Below are 20,847 nucleotides of genomic sequence, written 5' to 3'. Positions count from 1 at the left end.
ATTATACATTGATTGCTCCATGAGACCTCCAGCATATGTCTCCTATAACAGCACCATTTCTGTCAATACATTAAGCACCCGTCTGTAAGGAATAACTCATTCTGTTCTCTGGTTTGATTCGGTGGCCTGTAACACACACTCACCAGACCACATCCTGGGCTTTGTTAGTTACCACATTGATCCATATGTAATCAAGATCCTGTGGTTCTGAATTATCAATAACTGTAAAACAAGGAACGGTGTCTAATGTAGAGTGCCCTCCCATGCATACATTTTTTTACCTATTCTATTCTTCTTGGACATGTGATAACCCATCATGTGACTTGTTCCATCAGGTTTCAGTATTGCCAATTGTATATATTTTTTCCTCATCAATAAGAATTTCTATTTCCTCTTAGGAATCCGGTTAACAACTTGCACTGGCATATAAGCAGTGGAAACATGTCTTTTCTTCATGTATTTTTGTCACATCAATTCAATTTGTTCATGACGTCTTGAGTTTGAGTTTTGTATTACATTTGCCTCCTTAGCATCTCTTCTTGTGTTGGTATTTCAGTGCTCTCCTAGCTGCTCCAGCTAGTCTCCTACAGAGATGATTAGCCCCCGATCTGTGAGATGCCAGCCATCCTGTTTTTACTGCTCCTTCTTCTACTGGAATATGGCCCAATGTTTCACAAAACCTATATCTGTAGCCTCTCACCAACTGTGCAGCCAAAATTCACCTCCTGTATTTTCTGCTTTCTCGTGCTCATTGGATTCGTAGACTTTCCTATGAGATCACTTGGACTGTCCTTTTCTTATGCTGCCTTCCAAGGTGCCTGAGGTCTTCTCTAATTTGAGCAGTTCCATGTGATTCTGTGTCATTGACTCCAGTGTGTATCCTCATGAGTGGAGACTTGCCAGACAACTTCATAATCTTGTCTGATCCTGTGGTTACCTCTCATATTTTCACTCTGGGGAGACAGCACATGTATGGCTTAATATTATTTTTATTTAATTGATTATATAGACAATGGTAAGTTTAGGCCTTAACATACATTGCCATAATTTGAAATTTCATTTTTAAGTAGGTTCATTTAAAAAAATAATAAAACTGTAATTTAAACAAAAAATCCAATTTAAATAAAAGCTGATTTTTTACAATCTATTTTTATGCACCCTGAGACTAAGAAATGGGAATAAAAATAAAAAAATTAGAACCCCTGCAGAATCAGTTTACGGGTGCAAGGTGGCATTATCCACACCCCCAAAACTGCGGAAGGGTAGGAAGGGACTTACCTACCCCACTCCCCAAGGACTCCGAAGTGCAGTACTGCAGTGGTTGGGTTGTGAACATTGCAGAGGGATATTATGACCCTTTGAAAAATGTCGGACACCCACTAGCTGGTCCACTAAGGCCAAAGTGTTAAAAGTGGAGACTGGCCTCATTTTATGGGTGCCAAACTTTTGAGACTTTGAGCCTGATTTTTAGAGGTGCCGAGTGCCTGCAGCTGTAACGCCCATTGACTTCAGTTGGAGTTGTGGATGTTCAGTACCTCTGAAAATCAGGCCCAAGGTGAGTCAGATTGGGTACCAAAAATCAGTGAAAACATTTCAAACCTAACTCTTCAATTTACTGCCTGGAGAAGAGAGAATTGTGAACAAGGGACTGTATCTTGTAAGAAGCACACCCTTTACCACCTCCAGTCATTGGGGGAATTTGTGTACTGTGATTTCTGCACGGTGGATAAAAATCAATGATTTATAAAATAAAAAATAAAAAAATAGCATTTTTTATAAAATGCTTTTTGAGGGAAAAAACCTATTTAAAGATAGCTTTTTAATTAAGATACATTATAGCTCAAAGATATCTCATCATGGAATAGGGATTATAAATTCTAATTCTATAGTATGAGACAATATATTCATGTAATGTTTAAGAAAAGTTTTCTAAATGAGTTCCAGTAGTTCATGGATTAGGGACCCAACTTTATGGGTTTTCTGTATAGATTATTTATGTTAATCTTTCCATCTACCCAATGGGACTCAGTGCTCAGTCTAAAAGATACCATCATAGATTCTTAGGGTTGAAAGGGACCTCAGGAGGTCATCTAGTCCAACCCCCTGCTCAGAGCCGGACCAATCCCCAACTAAATCCCCAAATGGCCCCCTCAAGGATTGAACTCACAACCCTGGATTTAGCAGGCCAATGCTCAAACCACTGAGCTATCCCTCCCCCCAGAAATCCTTAGTTTTGCAATTCTCAAACTGTGGATTTGTGTCTCCAGAGATAACATGCTTGTTAACAGCAAAAATGTTTTTAAATAAATAATAGAGAGGTGAGAAATAACAGACCTCAATCCTATTGTCCCTCTGCAAATTTGTGTACACAGAGTCAATCCCTTACCTCTCTCTAAAAGTGTAAAGTTTCCAAAAGTTCAATAAATAGAAGATTGTTGGGGGCAGAATAGAACTGGACAAGGAGAAGAAGTCTGGAGATACATGTGAGAAGGAAGGGACGGGCAATAGAAACAAAGTGAAACTGTTTGAGCAGCATATTCCAGAAGTCTTGGGGTCTTGAGGTCAGATCACTGACTCTAAATGCTCCAAAAAAATGCCACCAAGAACTAGAATGCTCCTGGCCTCATTGGCATGTCTGGTGAAGAACTCGCACCAGATCCCAAAGTATCTGAATAGTGACAAGTTGTCGGATCTTCCCTAGGGCCTATGGATTGAGACCACTCCTCTAGCAACCTCTTAACTAAAAACCTGCTAAAAGAACCAGGGTAACTTTTTATCCCCGATGAGGGCCAAGAGATAGTGGTTGATGCCAGCCTGTGGTGTTATCAATGACACCATATACTGAAGTATCTGATCTTCAGGAATTGGTCAAAATAGGCATTCATCTGAAACTGATTAACTCCTGTCATAAACCCATAATGTTTGATCTCTGTGAAATCCAATAGCAGTCATGTGCCAAGGTTCCAAAGGGTTAGCAACATCTGTTCGGGTTCTTGTTGGTTCCCAATAGCAAATCTCAAAATCTCTCCACCTGTAATGAAGACAAAGCATTGCCTACTCCATTATTAATACTGGGCATGTATTTAGCAGTAAAACAGATGTTAAATTAAACACGGCAGGATGAATGCCCTGATCACACTAAACAATCTAAAGGACTGGCAATTGATAACAGGTACCACCATCAGGTTGTCACTCTAAAATCTCACTCTGTTGTGAGCTCCTTTCCCCTGAATTCTCACTGTAACTAAAATGGGAAAGTATTCCAGGAATGTTATGTCCTTTACAATCCCTTTTTGTAGCCAGTCAGTGAGCCATTTCTGAGAACACCACTTTCCCTGTTTTGTGTTTACAAACACTAAAAACCCAAGCCCAGTGCTTCCTAATGCAGCAGAGTGAATATTTAGGTCTGCCTCTAGCATCTGTTCTTTTTTCCAAAAGGAAACTCCATTACAATGATTCAGGAACTGTTCCCATACCCATAAATCTCCCTTCATTTCTTTATTCACTCTTTTTTGTAAATTGGTTGGGCCTTGTTATCCCAGAGGTGGCAGCTGAGAGGTGAGCACAAAATGACTGTCCTGGGGCCATGACTTGACATACAAAATTAAAATGACGAACTCAGTATCTAACTCAGTTCCTAGGGGGGTCAGCTTAACAGAGGGTCCTATGTCTTTTCTCCTTGTAGTGGTACTCCCAACCTAGAATGAAGCCAGTAGGCTGGCACACTCTGAAATCTACTATACCCACAAACAGGAAGTCATACAGATCGTGAACTATCTGTTTTAAACCAGCCTCCTGTACCACTGTCTATTCCAGTGTCCTGCTGAGCAAATCAAATTCTGAGCATGATATTGTTCAGGGTGTGAGAGAGGGCTCTGTCTGGATGAACAGGGCACATACACCTTGCCTCAGTGCACAGGGAGCCAGTGGCTTCTCTGATTTCCTCTGGCCAGCTCCTAGCTAGGTGATGCCTTCCCAGCCTGAAGGAAGGGGGAACCCTTAAAGGAGCCATAACTCATTTCTTCCTCCTGACCAGACAAGGCTCTCCCCCTCAGGAGATGGTTTCATTTTTTGAGTACCAATGATATGTTCTTATTATAAAGAACAAAAAGGAGACAAGAACCCTGCACACAAGATGCTTAACAGATGAAGGGTTTGTGTGATCACAGAAATTGCACCAATTTAAATTAGTGCAATTTCTTATGCTGACCGGACCTAAAAGTAGACAACGCAATGCAGTGCATAAAATCATGGAAGAAGCGTGGTGCCATATAATCTTTTTTGGTACTAGGTGTCAAATGTTTAATGCAACCATGCTCTTGGATCAGTTGCTTAAAAACCTCAGAAATTAAACTTTCTCTGTCCTGGTGTAAATCCCTCTGAGCGAATATATCTTTTTGGTAAAGCTTTGGAAAGGAAATAAATTAAATAAGAGGGTGCTTGGATGGATGGTCCCAAGCTTGTTTGTCTCCTGATTTCACTTGCAATCAAGGGATGCAGAGTATGAGACAGATGCTGCAGCTGCATGATTACAGAAAATGCAGCTGTTAACACATTTGGTTATTTTCCTGCTAATGAGGCATCAACTCTCTGGTGATTTTACTTTTTGGCAAGTGGTGGTTCTATAGTTTACCGTTTAGTGAATTCTAGAGTAACTGGGGTGATGAGGACAAGCTGGGAAATAGTGATTAAATACTTTCTTTTTTGAAATTAGTAGTATATCTAAATATCTTTTTGTCCTCTGTCCCCTTACGTACAGAGTAGTGCTGTTCTGACCTTAGATAACTTAATTTTCAGTTCTCTTAAACTTAGATCAGGACTGTAACAATTGGATTATCAAGGTTTCCATGAGGGCTCAACAAGTATAAGGGCATGGCTACACTTGCAGATGTAGAGAGCTTTGAGTTAAACCAGCCTTCGGAGAGAGCAGTAGGGAAAGCGCTGCAGTCTGTCCACACGGACAGCTGCAAGTGCACTGGCATGGCCACATTTGCGGCACTTGCAGCGGCATTGGGAGCAGTGCATGATGGGCAGCTATCCCATGTTCTCTGTATGTATATATATCTCCTCACTATATGTTCCATTCTATGCATCCGATGAAGTGGGCTGTAGCCCACGAAAGCTTATGCTCAAATAAATTTGTTAGTCTCTAAGGTGCCACAAGTACTCCTGTTCTTCCCATTCTGGTGCTGTGGTTTGTGAGAAGGGGGCAGGAGGAGTGGGGCATTCTGAGTCCTATCCCAGTGCCCCGTGATGCATCGGTTTGCATCCCAGCAATCCTTGTGCTTCCATCCACATTTGGCGCCATCTTTCAACGTTTTTTGTGCTGTGCGCTCTATCTTCCCTTTCGGTCTGCGGGAATGGAGCTTGAACTGCTGAGGAATATGCTGACGAGTCTTGTCAGCATGTCACATTTGGCAGTCAAGCTACTCCTTAAGATCCAAACTGACAGTAAGGACTCCGATGATGATTTTGACTCGAGTAACGCATACGACATGAGATTGCTTGTGGCATTCACGGACATGCTCACTACTGTGGAACACTGCTTTGGGCCTCGGGAAACAAGCACCGAGTGGTGGGATCACATCGTCATGGAAGTCTGGGATGACGAGCAGTGGCTGCAGAACTTTCGAATGAGAAAAGCCACTTTCATGGGACTGTGTGATGAGCTCGCCCCCACCCTGCGGCACAAGGACATGAGATTGAGAACTGCCCTGATAGTGGAGAAGCGGGTGGCTATTGCAGTCTGGAAGCTGGCAACTCCAGACTGCTACTGATCAGTCGCTAACCAGTTTGGAGTGGGAAAGTCGACCATTGTAATTGTGTTGATGCAAGTTTTCAGGGCCATTAATTGCATCCTGCTCATGCAGCATGTCTTCTTTGCTTCTGTGTGGCCTCTTCCTGATTCTTTGCAGTCTCTTGGCCGGTGATAACATGGACGGCTGAGATCTCAAGGTTGCATCTGTAAAGGCAAATGCAACACTTAACAGAGGCAGCATTGTTCACACCAGACAGAGCAATGCTTCCCCCATACTTAAGGGCAAGCATAGTCTACACAATAGCATAATTTGTGCATACCAAAGTGAGCGCACATAACCCACGGGAGCCCCAAAATGGTGAGTAAGCACAGGGTCAAGGGGGACTGATTGTTTCTGTGCCTTGGGGAAAGCCAACAGCTGCAGGGGGCCCCTATACTGAACACTGTCCCCACATTTTCCACAGGAGTTCGTCCTGGAAGATATCTCGCTGCTGCAGGTGACCTGGAAAGCAAGGGAGGGTCTTCTACTACAATGCGGCTTCAGCCCTGGCCTATATGCAGCTTGCCTGTGTGTAGCAATGGTCCCCCCCACCCCTCATGGCACAGTGGCACGGACATGTTAGCCTGACAGGGACAAGGACCACAGTGGCTCTCCCAAGAAACCTGCGCAAGTGCATTGCCCAAGTTCTGGATGAGACCTTTGAAGAGATCACTGAGGCCGATTACCGTGATGTGAGAGAGCACATCAATGCCTTATTTTGCATCTAGGCATGCATGTAGCCCTAACCCTCTTTGACCCAAGAGTCCACACCGAATAACTTCCTTCCCAAAATAAAAGCCACTTACCGGGAACCTCCTCTGGTGTTTGTCCTTCCCCAAGCACTGGCCGCTGCTACTGGCTACCTTCCTCCTGGCTTGAGAACAGCTCCTGGCTGCATGCATCTAGGGATTCCGGGGTGTCTTCCTCCTCCTCAGCACCCTCACTCCCGCTTTCCTCCTCCTCCTCCTCCTGCCTTGTTGAACTGAGCTCTGAAGTGTCCATGGTGGTCCTTGGAGTGGAGGTGGGATCGCCCCCAAGTATCGCATCCAGATCTTTGTAGAAATGGCAGGTTGTGGGGGCACCACAGGAGTGGTGGTTTGCCTGGCTGGCTTTGCGGTAGACATTCCACAGCTCCTTCACTTTAACCCTGCACTGCAGTGCATTCCGGTCATGGCCCCTTTCCATCTGTCCGAAGGTATCGTATTTCCTATGGCTGGAGTGCAGCTGGGACTGGACAGCTTCATCTCCCCCAAACACTGATGAGGTCCAGCACCTCGCCATTGCTCCATACTGGGGATCGCCTGGCGCGTGGAGGCATGATCACCTGGAAAGATTTGCTGAGAGCATTCCACTCCTTGCTGAGCAAACAGAAAGGGGATTTTCAAAATTCCCAGAGAATTTAGAGAGTGGGTCTGATGGTTGGTTACCTGAGGGCAGGGCAGTAGAGTTCAAAGTGATGACCAAAGTGGCTAGAACAGGCATTGTGCGACACTTCTGGAGGCCGATCAGAGCGCATTAACAGACCAGGGCATCCACACTGGCGCTGTGGCGCTCCACTGGTGGTGCATCAAATGTTATTCAACTCGCCAAGGTGGAGTACCAGGAGCACTCTAGCCACGGAGTCCTGGCACTCTACGTGCCTTGCCAGTGTGGACGCGTTGTGAGTTAGGGCGCCCGGGGCTGCTTTAATGCGCTCTAACTCGCAAATATAGCCATGCTCCCCGTCATTCGTGTGAATTCTTTGGTTCATTATCATGGATCCATTAGTTAGCAGGGACTGCAGTGGGATGAAGAATCTGACAATGTTGTTTCCCTACTGAAATGTATTTCATACCAAGGGTCAGAAGCTTGTGTTTTCATAAATCTGTGTGCTTTGATATTAAGCCATGAAATAATACTCAACTGTCATTGTTCTAGTTTTGAATAGGGCTCTGGAAGTTGTGTATTAATGTGGTGAGGGATGGAGAATAATAGGCCCCAAATATTGAGTCAGGTTGTCCAGGTAGCTTTCATAAACTATGTAGCACAAATTTGGAGCCAAAGGAAACTTGATTTTAGAAAAGCCACATAGTACTAAGAACTGTCCTTTAACAACGTAGACTCAGAACATTCTAGTACTACTTTTTCTGGTGTTTTTATTTACTAATAAATCTTGCTAAATTATTTGAATTCTATTGGGTGCTAACTTTTGGGTGTTCTTTCCAGAATATGGGATGATGTTTGCATTGCTAAAATAGTCCAGTTTTCTCTTCATGCTGAGAATAGTAACCACCAAAATTGGCAGTGTTGTCAGTTTAATGATCCAGTCATGCATTGCACTTGTATCTTGATATAGCTCTTCCACTGATATCAACCTTGTTATATCCAGTCACACAGAACTCTAGGTGAAAACCTTGAAGTCTCTCTTGCTGTGTGTTTTTTTTATGTGACAGATTGTAGGAAATGCAGCAAAAATTATTGATATGAGGGATTGACCTAGGTGGAAAGATTAAAAAATACTTTGTTCTGAGAGATGATGGGGCAGGAGAAGAACAATCCAAATATTTGAATGGATTTAAGTTAGTGATGATGCTTGAGATGTGCAAGTCACTGACACTAGACTCTTCGTTTTGTATTCATCGTGGTGACGTCGGCATCCACAGATGCAGTATGTCTCCAGAAATGTTTTTGATAATGTGTTTAGCATTTGTAACAAGCCCTAGTAGATCTGGATTCCATAGATATGGTAATAGGATTCTTCTTAGCACTAAAAGCACTTTTGAGAATAGTGTTTCGCTTCCAAGAATGTCTGTATATTGTAGCAGGTCTTATTTAAGGTGACAGTGTCCTCAGGAAAATGACTACCACTATGTAGTAGTGGTATACTCTTACTTGGGAGGTATTGCCAATTCGGAGGAGGATCAGGATATTCTGCAGGGAGACTTGAATGACCTTGTGAATTGGAGTAACAGAAATAGGATGAAATTTAATAGTGAAAAGTGTAAGGTGATGCATTTAGGGATGACTAACAATTTTAGTTACAAGCTGGGGACGCATCGGTTAGAAGTAACGGAGGAGGAGAAAGACCTCGGGGTCCTTGTAGACCGCAGGATGACTGAGTCGACAATGTGACGTCGCGGTGAAAAAAGCCAATGCGGTCTTGGGATGCATTAGGCGAGGTATATCTAGTAGGGATAAGGAGGTGCTGCTTCCGTTGTACAAGGCGCTGGTGAGACCTCATTTGGAGTACTGTGACAAGTTCTGGTCTCCCATGTTTAAAAAAGATGAACTCAAACTGAAATGGGTACAGAGAAGGGCCACTAGGATGATCAGAGGAATGGAAAACCTGTCGTATTAAAGGAGACTCGAGGAGCTCGGGTTGTTTAGCCTGACCAAACGAAGGCTGAGGGGGAATATGATTGCTCTCTTTAAATATATCAGAGGGATAAATACCAGGGAGGGAGAGGAATTATTCCAGCTCAGTACTAATGTGGACACGAGAATGAATGGATATAAACTGGCCGTGGGGAAGTTTAGGCTTGAAATTAGACGAAGGTTTCTGACCGTCAGAGGGGTGAAATATTGGAACAGCCTTCCGAGGGAAACGGTGGGGGCGAAGGACCTGTCTGGTTTTAAGATTAAGCTAGATAAGTTTATGGAGGGAATGGTTTAATGGGATAACATGATTTTAGTCAAAGGAACAGCGTGCCATGGCAGGTAAATAGTATAATGGCTAATGAGGGTCAGGCTGGAGAATCTTGCCTACGTGCTCGGGGTTTTACTGATCGCCATATTTGGGGTCGGGAAGGAATTTTCCTCCAGGGTAGATTGGCAGAGGCCCTGGAGGTTTTTCGCCTTCCTCTGCAGCATGGGGCGGGGATCGCTAGCTGGAGGATTCTCTGCTATTTGAAGTCTCTAAACCACAGGATTTGGGGACTTCAACAGCAGAGTCAAGGGAAAGGGTAGGGATGGCTTTGTGGCCTGCATCATGCGGGAGGTCAGACCAGATGATCATAATGGTCCCTTCTGACCTTAAAGTCTATGAGTCTATGAGTCTAACTACATATAGCGAGCAGATTTAAGTCAGTGACTAAAAATGAGATTACTCGCATTGGAGCTGTGGACCAACAGTTATACGATGAGCTGGATTCTATTCTGCTTTGTTCGTCTGCAACAAAATTAATCTAAGCTTTGACTGCAGTCTAGGATACTGGTGATAACGTGTAAGCCAGAAAGACGACGTCTTGTCTTTTTGGGTCCTAAGTTGAGTATGCAGTACTCGCAGGGCATGGTTACACTTGCAGATGTAGAGCGCTGTGAGTTGAACCCGCCTTCAGAGAGTGCAGTAGGGAAAGCGCTGCAGTCTGTCCACACTGACAGCTGCTTGCGCACTGGCGTAGCCACATTTGCGGCACTTGCAGCGGTATTGGGAGCGGTGCATTATGGGCAGCTATCCCAGCATGCAAGTGACTGCAACGTGCTTTTCAAATGGGGGGTGGGGTGGGGTGGAGTGTGACAGGGAGTGTGTTGTGTGTATGTGGGGAGAGAGAGAGTGGGTTTTTGGAAGGCCGAGAGCATGTCAGCATGCTGTCTTGTAAGTTCAGACAGGAGCGGACCTCCCGCCTCTCTCTCACACACAGCATTCCACACTAATGGCTTGCATGTCGGCTGTCAGAAATGGAGCTTTGAAAGAGCATTTCCGCATTCCTACAGAAGTTCAAAACAATGACAAGGGTGGCCACTTGACTTAAGGGGAATATGGGATGTTTCCAGAGGCCGATCAGAGCGCAGTAAGCAATACCTTGTTCACACTGACACCCGTGCGTTGTAGCCAAGGCGCAGCAAATGTTATTCCTCTCGCCGAGTTGGAGTACCAGCAGCGCTGTAGCCGTGGAGTCAGAGCGCTCTACGTTCCTGGCCAATGTGGACGGGGAGTGAGCTGGCGCCCGGGGCTCCTTTATTGCACTGTAACTCGCAAGTGTAGCCAAGCCCGCAGTTGGGTGGCAGGGGAATCATTCTTTGGTTTCTAAACTGAGTAAATTTGATGTAGAAATCTTTGAAATAGAAAATATGGAATTCCTCAGTAACACTTCTTACAATACCTTTCTGACTTGTGCTTCCATATCATCTCTCTTGTACTTGGTGGTATAAACCTAGATTTCAAAGTGTTTTATTACCTGTGGGTTAAACTACCACTGTGTTCACCAAAATTTTAAAGGAGAGGTTCAGCTGTAATGCCAAAAAATGCACTTATTTTTTAATCATTTTGTGTCTCTAAATCTGAATATCTGGTCTTTGTCATCGATTAGCCTTATGTGATGTTTAAGGGAAAATGACTTCTAAAGGTGGGGAGAAATGTTTAAGGAGTTGATGTTTTCTCATAACACCAGTTAACAAGAACAGAATTATATGCATGCATGACCCCTTTAAAAAGCAGCTGCTTGTGATTGTTGTGTAAGTACTGCGTATAACCACTCATCAGATCAAAGGTCTAATTCAATTGAAACCTTTGAAACAGATTCAGGGTAGGTAAAAATTCAGATGATTTTTTAGAAAAAAATTATTTTAAATTAAATTAAATACAAGTTAATTTTTAAAAAATAAACCTATTTAACATTAAATTTTGAAAGTGACAACCTATATTAAGGCCTAAGCTACTTATAGTATGTTAAAATCATTTCAATTAAATCAAAGAAAATTAAGGAGTACATGTTTATTGCCAAGTTTTAAAGAAAGTCAAACAACTGAACTGGTGGAAGTCACTGGCTAAGCACCTGCAACTGGATTTTGTTGAACTGCTAAACTAGCTTTCGACAGCAGTAGTCTCTTCTACAAGTACTGTACAGAGGCAATATCTTCTTCATGTTAATTTAATTTCAATCAGTTCAACTCAATGATTAGTTCATTCAAAATAGAGACACTGTTTGGGAGTTGAAAAAGCAGGCAAGCTTTCTTTTCTTCTTCTTCCAATCTACGAATAAAAACTCAATGTGAGAGGGTGAGATTTACTACTTTTGAAATCTTGAAGGACATGGTAAAAGGAAACAATCAGTTAAATTCATTTAGTACAAATAATACTTCCTTTATTTAATAAACCAGTTAGTTTTAATGCTAAATGTTTCTGATAAACTTTTTTCTCATGTATCCAGCACATTTAAGGTAGTTTTGTTTAATTAAATTTTTTTTTTCATTTTTAATTTATTTGAATCTTCATCCATGTCAGGCTTGTAAAAAATAATCTAATAAATAAGAAATGCCTCATTCACCATTTTTAACATAGTCAAAATTAAGAATCTGACTGAATAAATGTAAGTTAAGCTATATAATTGTGTATAGATATAGTATATCCTCCTGGTTAGCCAAAAGAAGTACAAAATTTAGTATAAAGGCTATATTTAGTTGCAAGTCAACATGTTCTAATGGATACCAACCAATGAGAATCAACCTTTCATTAGGAAAATAACTAAAACATACAAATGCAAACCTAAGTAAAATCAATTTAAATCAAGGTTTCCTGCTTGCTGTTTGAAATCATGATTAAAATCTGTGATTTAAATTGCTTTGATTTAAATCAGTCTGCCTTAAACATATTGCATGGAATCTGGATACATATTAATTCTTTTACCTTTTAATGTGTTATTTTCTAGTATAGAGATACCTATTGCAATCTCTTCAGATGATAAACTACTGTAAATGCTTCTCTTGATGTGTAGAGAGATAAGGTGGGTGAGGTAATACGTTTTATTGGACCAATTTCTATTGGTGAGAGAGACCAGTTTTCAAGCTCTTGTTCAGGTCTGGGAAAGGTACTCAGAGTGTCACAGCTAAATACAAGGTGGAACAGATTGTTTAGCATAAGTAAACACATATTTCAAGGGACCATTCAAAGTGAAGTGGCCTGTTAACACCCCTCTAGTCATAGGGAAGAAAGAAAGAGGGGAGGGGAGAAGTTGGAGGGGATTGTTAGTGGGTTATAGATTGTTGTAATAAGCCATAAATTCAGTGTCTCTTGATCTGTGGGATTTGAGTCCATCAGTGCTGAATGATTTTTTTTAAACTACTAGCTATAAATAAACTACAACTTGCCATGTTCTGCCTAGGTATTGTGCAGTAGAACATATATTTCAAAGTCAAGGTTGGGAGAGTGTATGAATTTTCTTCTGAATGCTAAGTGATACTTATTATTGAAAGGTATCTTACTAAATGTAGTTTTCAGGGGTGGTGGCATATGATTTTAAGCATTCATACTTATAGTTTTTGAAAAGCATTTTAAGCAGTTAGTCTCTTGGTAGCACTGGCTGTGCCACCAAACCTGCAAGGGATGTATCCTGGGCTGTAAACTGCTCCCTTATTTTACTCCTGGGGGAATTCTCTGCCACTGCGTGCGCACAGAATTCACGTCCACCGCAGATTTCTTTGCTTCCTTGCAGAAAAATGACTTTCTGATGGGGAAGCAAAGGGAAGCCTCAAGAGCGGCCACTCACCCCTCCCCAGTAGCGTGGGTGTGTCGTATCGGGGAACATGGAGGAGCCATTGGAGAGGTAAGTCACTGCGGGGTGGGGTGGGGCTGAGGATGCCCTGGCCAGTGCCAGGTCAGACCCACCCCACAATTGCCCAACCCCAGGCATCCATACCCAGTCCCCACCCCGCCGAGCCTCACCCACTGCATCTGGAGCCCCTTCCCCCACTGAGTTTTGCCCCCCTGCACCTGACACCTTGTCCGGTGGCTCCTACCTTGCGCCGGGCTCAGCTGTTAGTCCTGGCTGGGCTTGGGGTGAGGGAGAAGCACCCTTCCCCGGCTTGGAACAGTCGGGGCCTGGTGCGATCCACCCCCAGAAACCTCCCCAGCTCTGCACCAACCACTCCTGCTTCCTGTCCCCATTGCTCCTCAGTCACGGGTGGATGGGTCACTGTACAGGGAGCTGCTCCCCAGTCTGCCAACCCCTGTTCATCTGGACAGGACCCCCATACCCAGACCCCCCAGCCAAGCCTCATTCCCCTGCACACAGAACCCCCCCTTCGCCGAGCCCCCCCGCACCCAGCCTTCTCTGCCAAGCCCCACTCCCTTACATTCAGACCCCTGCCAAGCCCCACTCCCTTACATCAAGACCACCCCCTGCCAAGCCACACACCCCTGCATCCAGACCCCCACCCCTGCACGCAGACCACCCCCTGCTCTTGAAGCCCCACCCCAATGAACCCCATCGCCTATGTGCCTAGACCACTCCAATGAGCCTTCTGCACCTCAACCCCCACCCCATGGAGCCCCAACAAGCTGCACCCAAATCCCCACCCCACCAAGCCCCGCTCCTGCAGCAACATGACCTCTTCAGTGAGCCCCTCACACCCAGATCCCCCTTCCAAGCCCAGACCCTCCATGCTGAGCCCCAACCTCCTTCACCTGGACCCCCCTTCAGAGTCCCATTGTCCCTGCATCCAGACCCCCCCTCCAACGAGCCCCTGTGCATCCAGAGCCCCCCCACACCCAGACCACCCACTCTGAGCTACCTGTACCCAGATTGCCCCATACAGAACCCTCTCCCCCCCATACCTAGATCCCCCTACACTAAGCCCCTCCACACTTGGATCCTGCCAGGCTGAGCCTGCCCGCCCACACGTGGTGGAATTGGTGTGGAGGGGCAGGGCCCTGGGGTGCTTCTGGGGCAGGCCCGGCTCTTGCACTTTGTCAGGGTCAGGTAGAGTGATCACACAGTAAGTGTGAAAAATCGGGACGGGGTTGGGGCTAGTAGACGCCTATATAAGACAAAGCCCCAAATATTGGGACTGTCCCTATAAAATCGGGACATCTGGTCACCCTAGGGTCAGGTGCAGCCTCACCACGGGGTCCATATCCCCTGAGAGGGAGGGGCCTGCAGGGTGATCATGTCTACAATGGAATGGTGGGGGCTAGCAGAGGAAGGAGACAGCTGATGTCAATTTCAAGTGAGACTCTCTGAACAACCTGGAGATAATTCTCTACAGAGCACTTATGCCAGAGACTTACCCTTTTGATGGGGACAAGAAGAAATAGGATCACAGAAATAGCCATACTACAACAAATCAATTGTCCATGCAGTCTGGTAGAAGGGCTCCGTCCAGGTCAGGGTTGTGTAGGATGGTTGCACTACCACTACCCATACTGTACCTGTTTGGTGGATAAGTCGAAGACTCTTCTCTAATATGACAAAATTCATTTATTTTAAATAGAGGGACAGAAGATCTTGTTGCCTATTTCTGATTGCTCTTGATGTTTTGAAGTTAAATTTGCTCACTGATGTATGAGAAAATAAGTGAATTGGTCAGCCTGTAGGTTGACCAGCTGAAATTCACTATCCCAGGCCCTCAAAAGTTCTAAAACCTACATCTCTTACTGAAAGAAGTGATCAGTACATAAATCAACTTTCCCTCAAAAATCAACAGTGTTCCTGTTCCAGCACCAAGTATGGAAGGATTATGAGGCAGTTCTGTGGGCCACCAGTATAGGGGTCTGAGACTGAGTTGCTTCTTATTTACCCTGGGACTTGTTAGATCTGTAACTTTGACATCGAAAGAAACATCTGAACCAAACATGTTTCTAATTTATATATTTTATTAACTAAACAAAAGAATCAAATAAAATACATATAAATAAATAAATTAAAGTGAGATAATATAAAAAAAATACATCAGGTTGATTTAAACTGGATTAAATCAACAGCTTTATCTAATAATTTGGGCAGGCATAACTGAGAGCCCCCAAAATGGGAGGACATTATCAATCTCAATGTCAGTCAATATACTTATCTTTCAGCCAAGTAGCTGATACAGGAAGGATCTAATCCCTCCCAGCTTCAAGTTAATGTTGAGCTTTGATGCCAATTAAGGGACTTTCCCAAAAATAATGGTCGTTAGGTAATAGCAAATCTTGCACACCACCCATCCCCAGTCATAGGGTTACATGAAATGTTCCAATTCAATTCAAGATAATAGCTTGTTATTTTTAAAATTTGAATGACAAATTTAGGGGAAAGTAACATGATTTCTCGGGAATAAGCATACAACTTCTAACCCATGAAATATTGTGTGATCTTTCAGTCAGCAAAGTTGGTTAACCTATGGCTGTTTCAGGTACTGGCAAAACTGTTCTATAGGCACAATTCTCAGATCCTGTGGGTTTTATCCATACACACTTCTGCTCACTACTAGCCATCTGCTGGAGTTAAAAGTGGAAGAATGTTAAGGTAGAGTTGGAAAAGAAAACAAAACCAGAAAGGCTGATACATATGCAGAATGGGTGTCAACTCTTGTGGATAGCCTAAGAAAGCTGGCACGTGTTTGAAAAGATTAGCAGGTGCTCTTGTTGGCTCAGGTTTTAACAGTGGTGGACTTGCTGTTTGGATAGAAGTTACTTGCTTGAGATGTCGAGTCTTAGATGTTGCATGACTCCTACCCCTTGGTGGCCATCTGGGTGGGTGGAGGAAGCACAGGCCATGTGGTCAGACACGGTGGCATCTCATGGCCAGAGGCCAGCAGCCAAGGTCCACAGCAGCCACTGCAACAGCCATTGCAAGCAAGCCGTGGTTTGTGGCCAACAAGCCTGAAGTAACAAGTATTAGCTTCTTCCTGTCCTCCAGTTTTTGAGGATGGTGGTATGGCTGGTTCCTTCCATTGGGAATCCCTCCTCAGGAGTCCTAATTGAATCTCCTTCTAAAGTCACTGGCATCACCTTATGTGTTTGATTAGGTCACCCTTATGCAAATTAAGAACCTCCCCCATTTCAATAATTATGGACTCAAAGACCATGGATCCAAAAATATATCCAGTCAGTGGGCAAGTCCATAGATATTTTGAGACAACTGAGGTCATGAGTCACTCTACAGACATTGTCTCAACAGTCCTAAAAAGTTCCAACTCAAAAATAATTTTCAAAATGCAAACCTAGCAAAAAGTTAGAACTGAAATCCTAGGAAAACACCAATCATACATTCACTCAACCATGCAGGTAGAAGAACCTGTTCCTGTTCTGCAGAGAGATGTTTATAATTTCCCCTTTTATATTTTTGTCATGCATTAGCTCAGTTTTGAATAGCGTTTTTGACTCTCAAACTCTGGATGAAAGGTTAGACTTTAACTCAGTGGAACAAAAGTTTTTTTTCCTTCCAAAATCATAGTCTTGGGATTCAGTTATTATGCAGGCCTGTCTACAGATCAGATGGCTTACTTAAAGGTTGTGGCTGGTCCTTAAAACAATTAAAATGTCAAACTAATTGTTAAGAGAAGCACTTAGACAAGTTCTTACCTGCACAAAGGTTTGTATATATATTCAGTTTGTGTGTTATAGTTGGTAAGTCTCTGTCCATTTGGCTTTCTTTAAAGTACAGCTTTCACATGACCTGTTTAACAGGGCTGGCTTTAGCAGGTACGGGGCCACACGCCGGGACGCGAATTGTCTCGCACCCCCTCCAACTCCGCCCCCTCTCTGCCCCATTGGATTCCTCCCCAAATCCCCGTCCTGGCCCCACCCCCAGCCCTGCCCCCTCACTGCTCCATTGGATCCCTCCCCAAAACCCTGCCCTGGCCCCACCTCTTCCACAAGGACGCCTCATTCCTCTTCCTCACCCCTCCCTCCCAGGCTTGCGCTGATCACCTGTATGGCAGCTCTTAGGCACGGGGCCCCATTCCGGGAAATCAGCCGAATCGGCTTAAAGCCGTCCCTGCCTGGTAAGGTGAACTTGTTATCTTTTGTCTAATTGTCCTGGGAAATGACTGGGAAATAGCCCTGCTTGTAGCAACACGCAAGTAATCAAAAATATACCTAGAATGTATTTATATCATACACCTTGGGCATGGATTTAAATTAACTTTAGTTAGTTTGATTAAAATCTGTGACTTATTAAAAATCATGTCAGTTTAACTGGGGACTGGACTTTCATGTAACATACTTGGAATAATACTTAGGCATAATAGTGCATGTGAGGGATGAAGTTTTGGCTTTAACCCTGATTTTTCCTGGCTTCTGAGGCTTTCAGTATCAGTCACATATTTAATTACTGTCATATTCTGGATTTAATGTTAGACCACATCTCATTACATCTTGTTTTCTGATTGGTTTAAACTGGCCATGACCCAGAAAGACTATATTTTGTATAGTAACCAGCATCCTCAAATGTTTCCTATTTCGCATTTGGTTTATTGTGAGGAGATGGGTCCCTTTTGGTGATATTAATAAACATTTTTTTTTCTGTTTGATTACAGGAGTGGAACCTGGTCCTATGACTCATGCCCGGAAGAAACAACTTTTCCTTCTAAAACATCCAGCTGGTTCTGCTGGCCAAGCTTTGTCACCAGTAGACGGTGAAAGAATGGATAGGACTGAGGCAGGGTGCAGTGAGCAAGGAGACACTACTGATATTCAAAACTGCCAGAGTGGGTTTATGGGTGTGAACAAAAGCAGGAATTTGCAGGAGATCAGAAAGACGTACCCATTAAGGAAACGTCTGATCACTCCTGTGGACAAAAAAACGTGCAAAGTGCTTCTCACCAGACTAGAGGACGTGGCTGGATCATTGTCAAAAGAGACCCAGAGTGGCACAAAAAGAGACCTCTCCAGTTGGATGGATGACTTCAGACCTCCCTGTTTCCCAGAACAAGTTCAGACTCTGGGAGCAGGGAAGAGTGATCCACCTGGGGAAGAGAGCACAATAACTTGTCCTGGAACAGAACAGGAACCCAGTACTGCTCCTTTGGAGCCCAGGAAACGAAGACTAGCCTCTCTGAATGCAGAGGCAGTGAATAACCTGCTCTTTGAACGGGATGATGGCTTATTATCTGGCAGGCGTTTTCGGAAAGACTCTGTCAAAGCCAGTGGAGATTGCAGTACTAAGGGCTTGCACTGCAAAGCTAGTGGCAACTGGCCCTCATTGGGAAAGCCAGCTGTAAAAACAGCTAAGGGAAAGAGTCAGAGTGGATCCAGTCAGAAATGCAATAGCTCTGACCATTCATTGGATGACGTCTTTGAAGATGGAACAAAGAGGGAGGATAGTGGGATTCCCTATCATCCCACCCCAAAGAGATTGGCCAGTCTCAATGCTGTGGCATTTTTGAAACTAACCCATGAAAAAGACCAACCTCTGAAGCCAAGGAGTAAATCAGATGGAGAGGGCAAGTCTGAGAACCACTGTTCCAAATCGAGGCTCAAGTGGGCCAAAGCCAACAGGAAGAATTGTGTCAAATCCAAAAAGGAAATGTCCAATGTAAAAATGGAGGGTCCACATGGCTGGCAAGGATTTCCTGCAAGTGCTTTTAGGAAAGCAGACCATCAGGACTCCCCTAGTCTCCATGGAAAAATTGAATCCCTGAATTGTGAACCATTATCTAATTCCTATGATAGCACAGAGGGTTTTTATCACAGACTGCCTTTGCTTATGGGTGGACAAGCTTCCATGAAGCCTGAGTATGGGAGACCTGGGGAGAAATCTCCTACTCCCAAACAGGAATTTCATCAGCCTTCCTTCCCCGTGCAGCAGTTCCATCCCTTGCCTGTGCCAGGAAATCACACGGATTGTGGATGTCTCTGTGAATCTTCAGATTTGACTCCAGTGAATGGGTTTTATGTTTATTATGGCCAAAGTGGATACAGTGGCTACTCTCACTGCTCGGTTTACCCTAAAGATGAGCTTTCGCAGTCTACGTGTGAGGGGCTCTTGGTATCTCCAACTTCCTTACCATCAGGTACTCCTTTCCAACCGCTTCACTGGTGTAACTCTCCATACTGTTGTGGAGAAGGAACAGCTGTTAACAGTTACAGCCTTTGTGGAGTTATGCATGTGCCGGAGAGCAGGATTAGCAGTGTGCATACAGGACGGAACAGCTACCCCTACAAAATGCCTTTTGCAGCAGGTAAGACAAAGTAACAAATGGAGGTCTTAGCATGCCTAAGTGAAGAAGGTTAGATTAGTGCACTGATAAGCAGAGCGGGGTATCTTGTTGCCTGGGCATGACCAAGTAAGAGGCATGCTCCCTATGTATTCAGTTCAGCTAAATCTGGGACATGTACTGTCTGTTGGTGAGGAAGATGCAGCGTTCAGCTACACCTCTAGATGTTATGGCATTCCTTCCTTTTCCTCTGAAGGCTGTTTCCATTAAAATGTTTTATGGGGATGGAAAAATTGAGTCAGAAGGCTGGTAAGATTTGAGGCAGAAAGAAAGTGGTCCCTGGTTTGAATTCTTCCCAGGTTAGAGGTAACTACAGTACAATTGCTGTCTATTCTATGGGAAATGAAGGGGTGGTCTGTTCAGTTCCTAGCGGATGAACGGTCCAGTTTGCCAAATGGCCACCACTGTGTATAAGAGCTCTAGTTCAGAGTTCCAGCTGAATCCAAAGGCTGATCTAGACCATGGAGATCGAATGACCCTTTCATCCCTGGAGGGGCTCCCTTTAGTGAAGGGTTGAAGCATGCTGATAGGGCAGTGTGTGGAACCTGGCACTGGCTTCTGCACAGTACCTGATCTGCGAACCATGACATTCCCAAAATACATTTTATTGCAATCTCACAAAATCTCTTATTTGGGTTTTTTCTTTCCTTTGAATGCACCAAAGTTATTGAGTATTTCAGCAGGTGCTACCTGTGACAGGGCACCGTCCTGCTCCTGTCCCTTCTCTAGGCACAAACTGCTTGGAGCCTTCTAGTCAAACACCTTGTGCAATGTATTACAGTATTCTCCCCACCCCCTTTCCAGAGTTGTGCAGCTCTGCATTTACAATAGTATATGCTTCTTTGCTCTCTCAGCCAAGGAGTGGGGGAGACGGAAAGTATCTTCCTTCTGAAAGAGCTTTCCTGGTTCTGCCTCTGACCCTGAAAAGCCTGCCTGCCATTCTCAGTCTTTCTCTCTTCCCCACTGAGCACATCCTTCCTGTGTGTTTTCTATTTTCTGGGCTGATGGATTCATTAGCCTTGTAGCTCTCTCCTGCCCATCCCCAATCTATCAATTAGGCACAGCTTTGCTCCTCAGGTTTCCTCCCGGGTGATTTAACTGGTGATCCTGTGATCAGAGCGCTGGGATAGCTGCTGTTGTCCAGCACTCTGTCACA

General features: G+C 44.2%; 1 protein-coding gene across 4 annotated transcripts in view; it reads left to right on the top strand.

Annotated features, from left to right (window-relative positions):
* BAHD1 (bromo adjacent homology domain containing 1) overlaps positions 1 to 20,847 on the top strand; it is a 63,605-nt gene that overhangs the window by 24,222 nt on the left and 18,536 nt on the right. For 3 of the 4 annotated variants that reach the window (XM_054027424.1, XM_054027422.1, XM_054027421.1), the window contains exon 2: positions 18,012 to 19,655. In XM_054027424.1, the coding sequence (XP_053883399.1) occupies positions 18,029 to 19,655 (1,627 nt within the window). In that variant the 5' untranslated portion in view covers positions 18,012 to 18,028. Of the gene's footprint in view, positions 1 to 13,239; positions 13,319 to 18,011; positions 19,656 to 20,847 lie in introns of those variants that run through there. The other variant, XM_054027423.1, reaches the window with a different exon arrangement.

Source organism: Malaclemys terrapin, chromosome 4 (assembly GCF_027887155.1).
Source record: "Malaclemys terrapin pileata isolate rMalTer1 chromosome 4, rMalTer1.hap1, whole genome shotgun sequence".
NCBI lineage: Eukaryota > Metazoa > Chordata > Testudines > Emydidae > Malaclemys > Malaclemys terrapin.
This window is presented reverse-complemented; position numbering and strand designations above follow the sequence as displayed.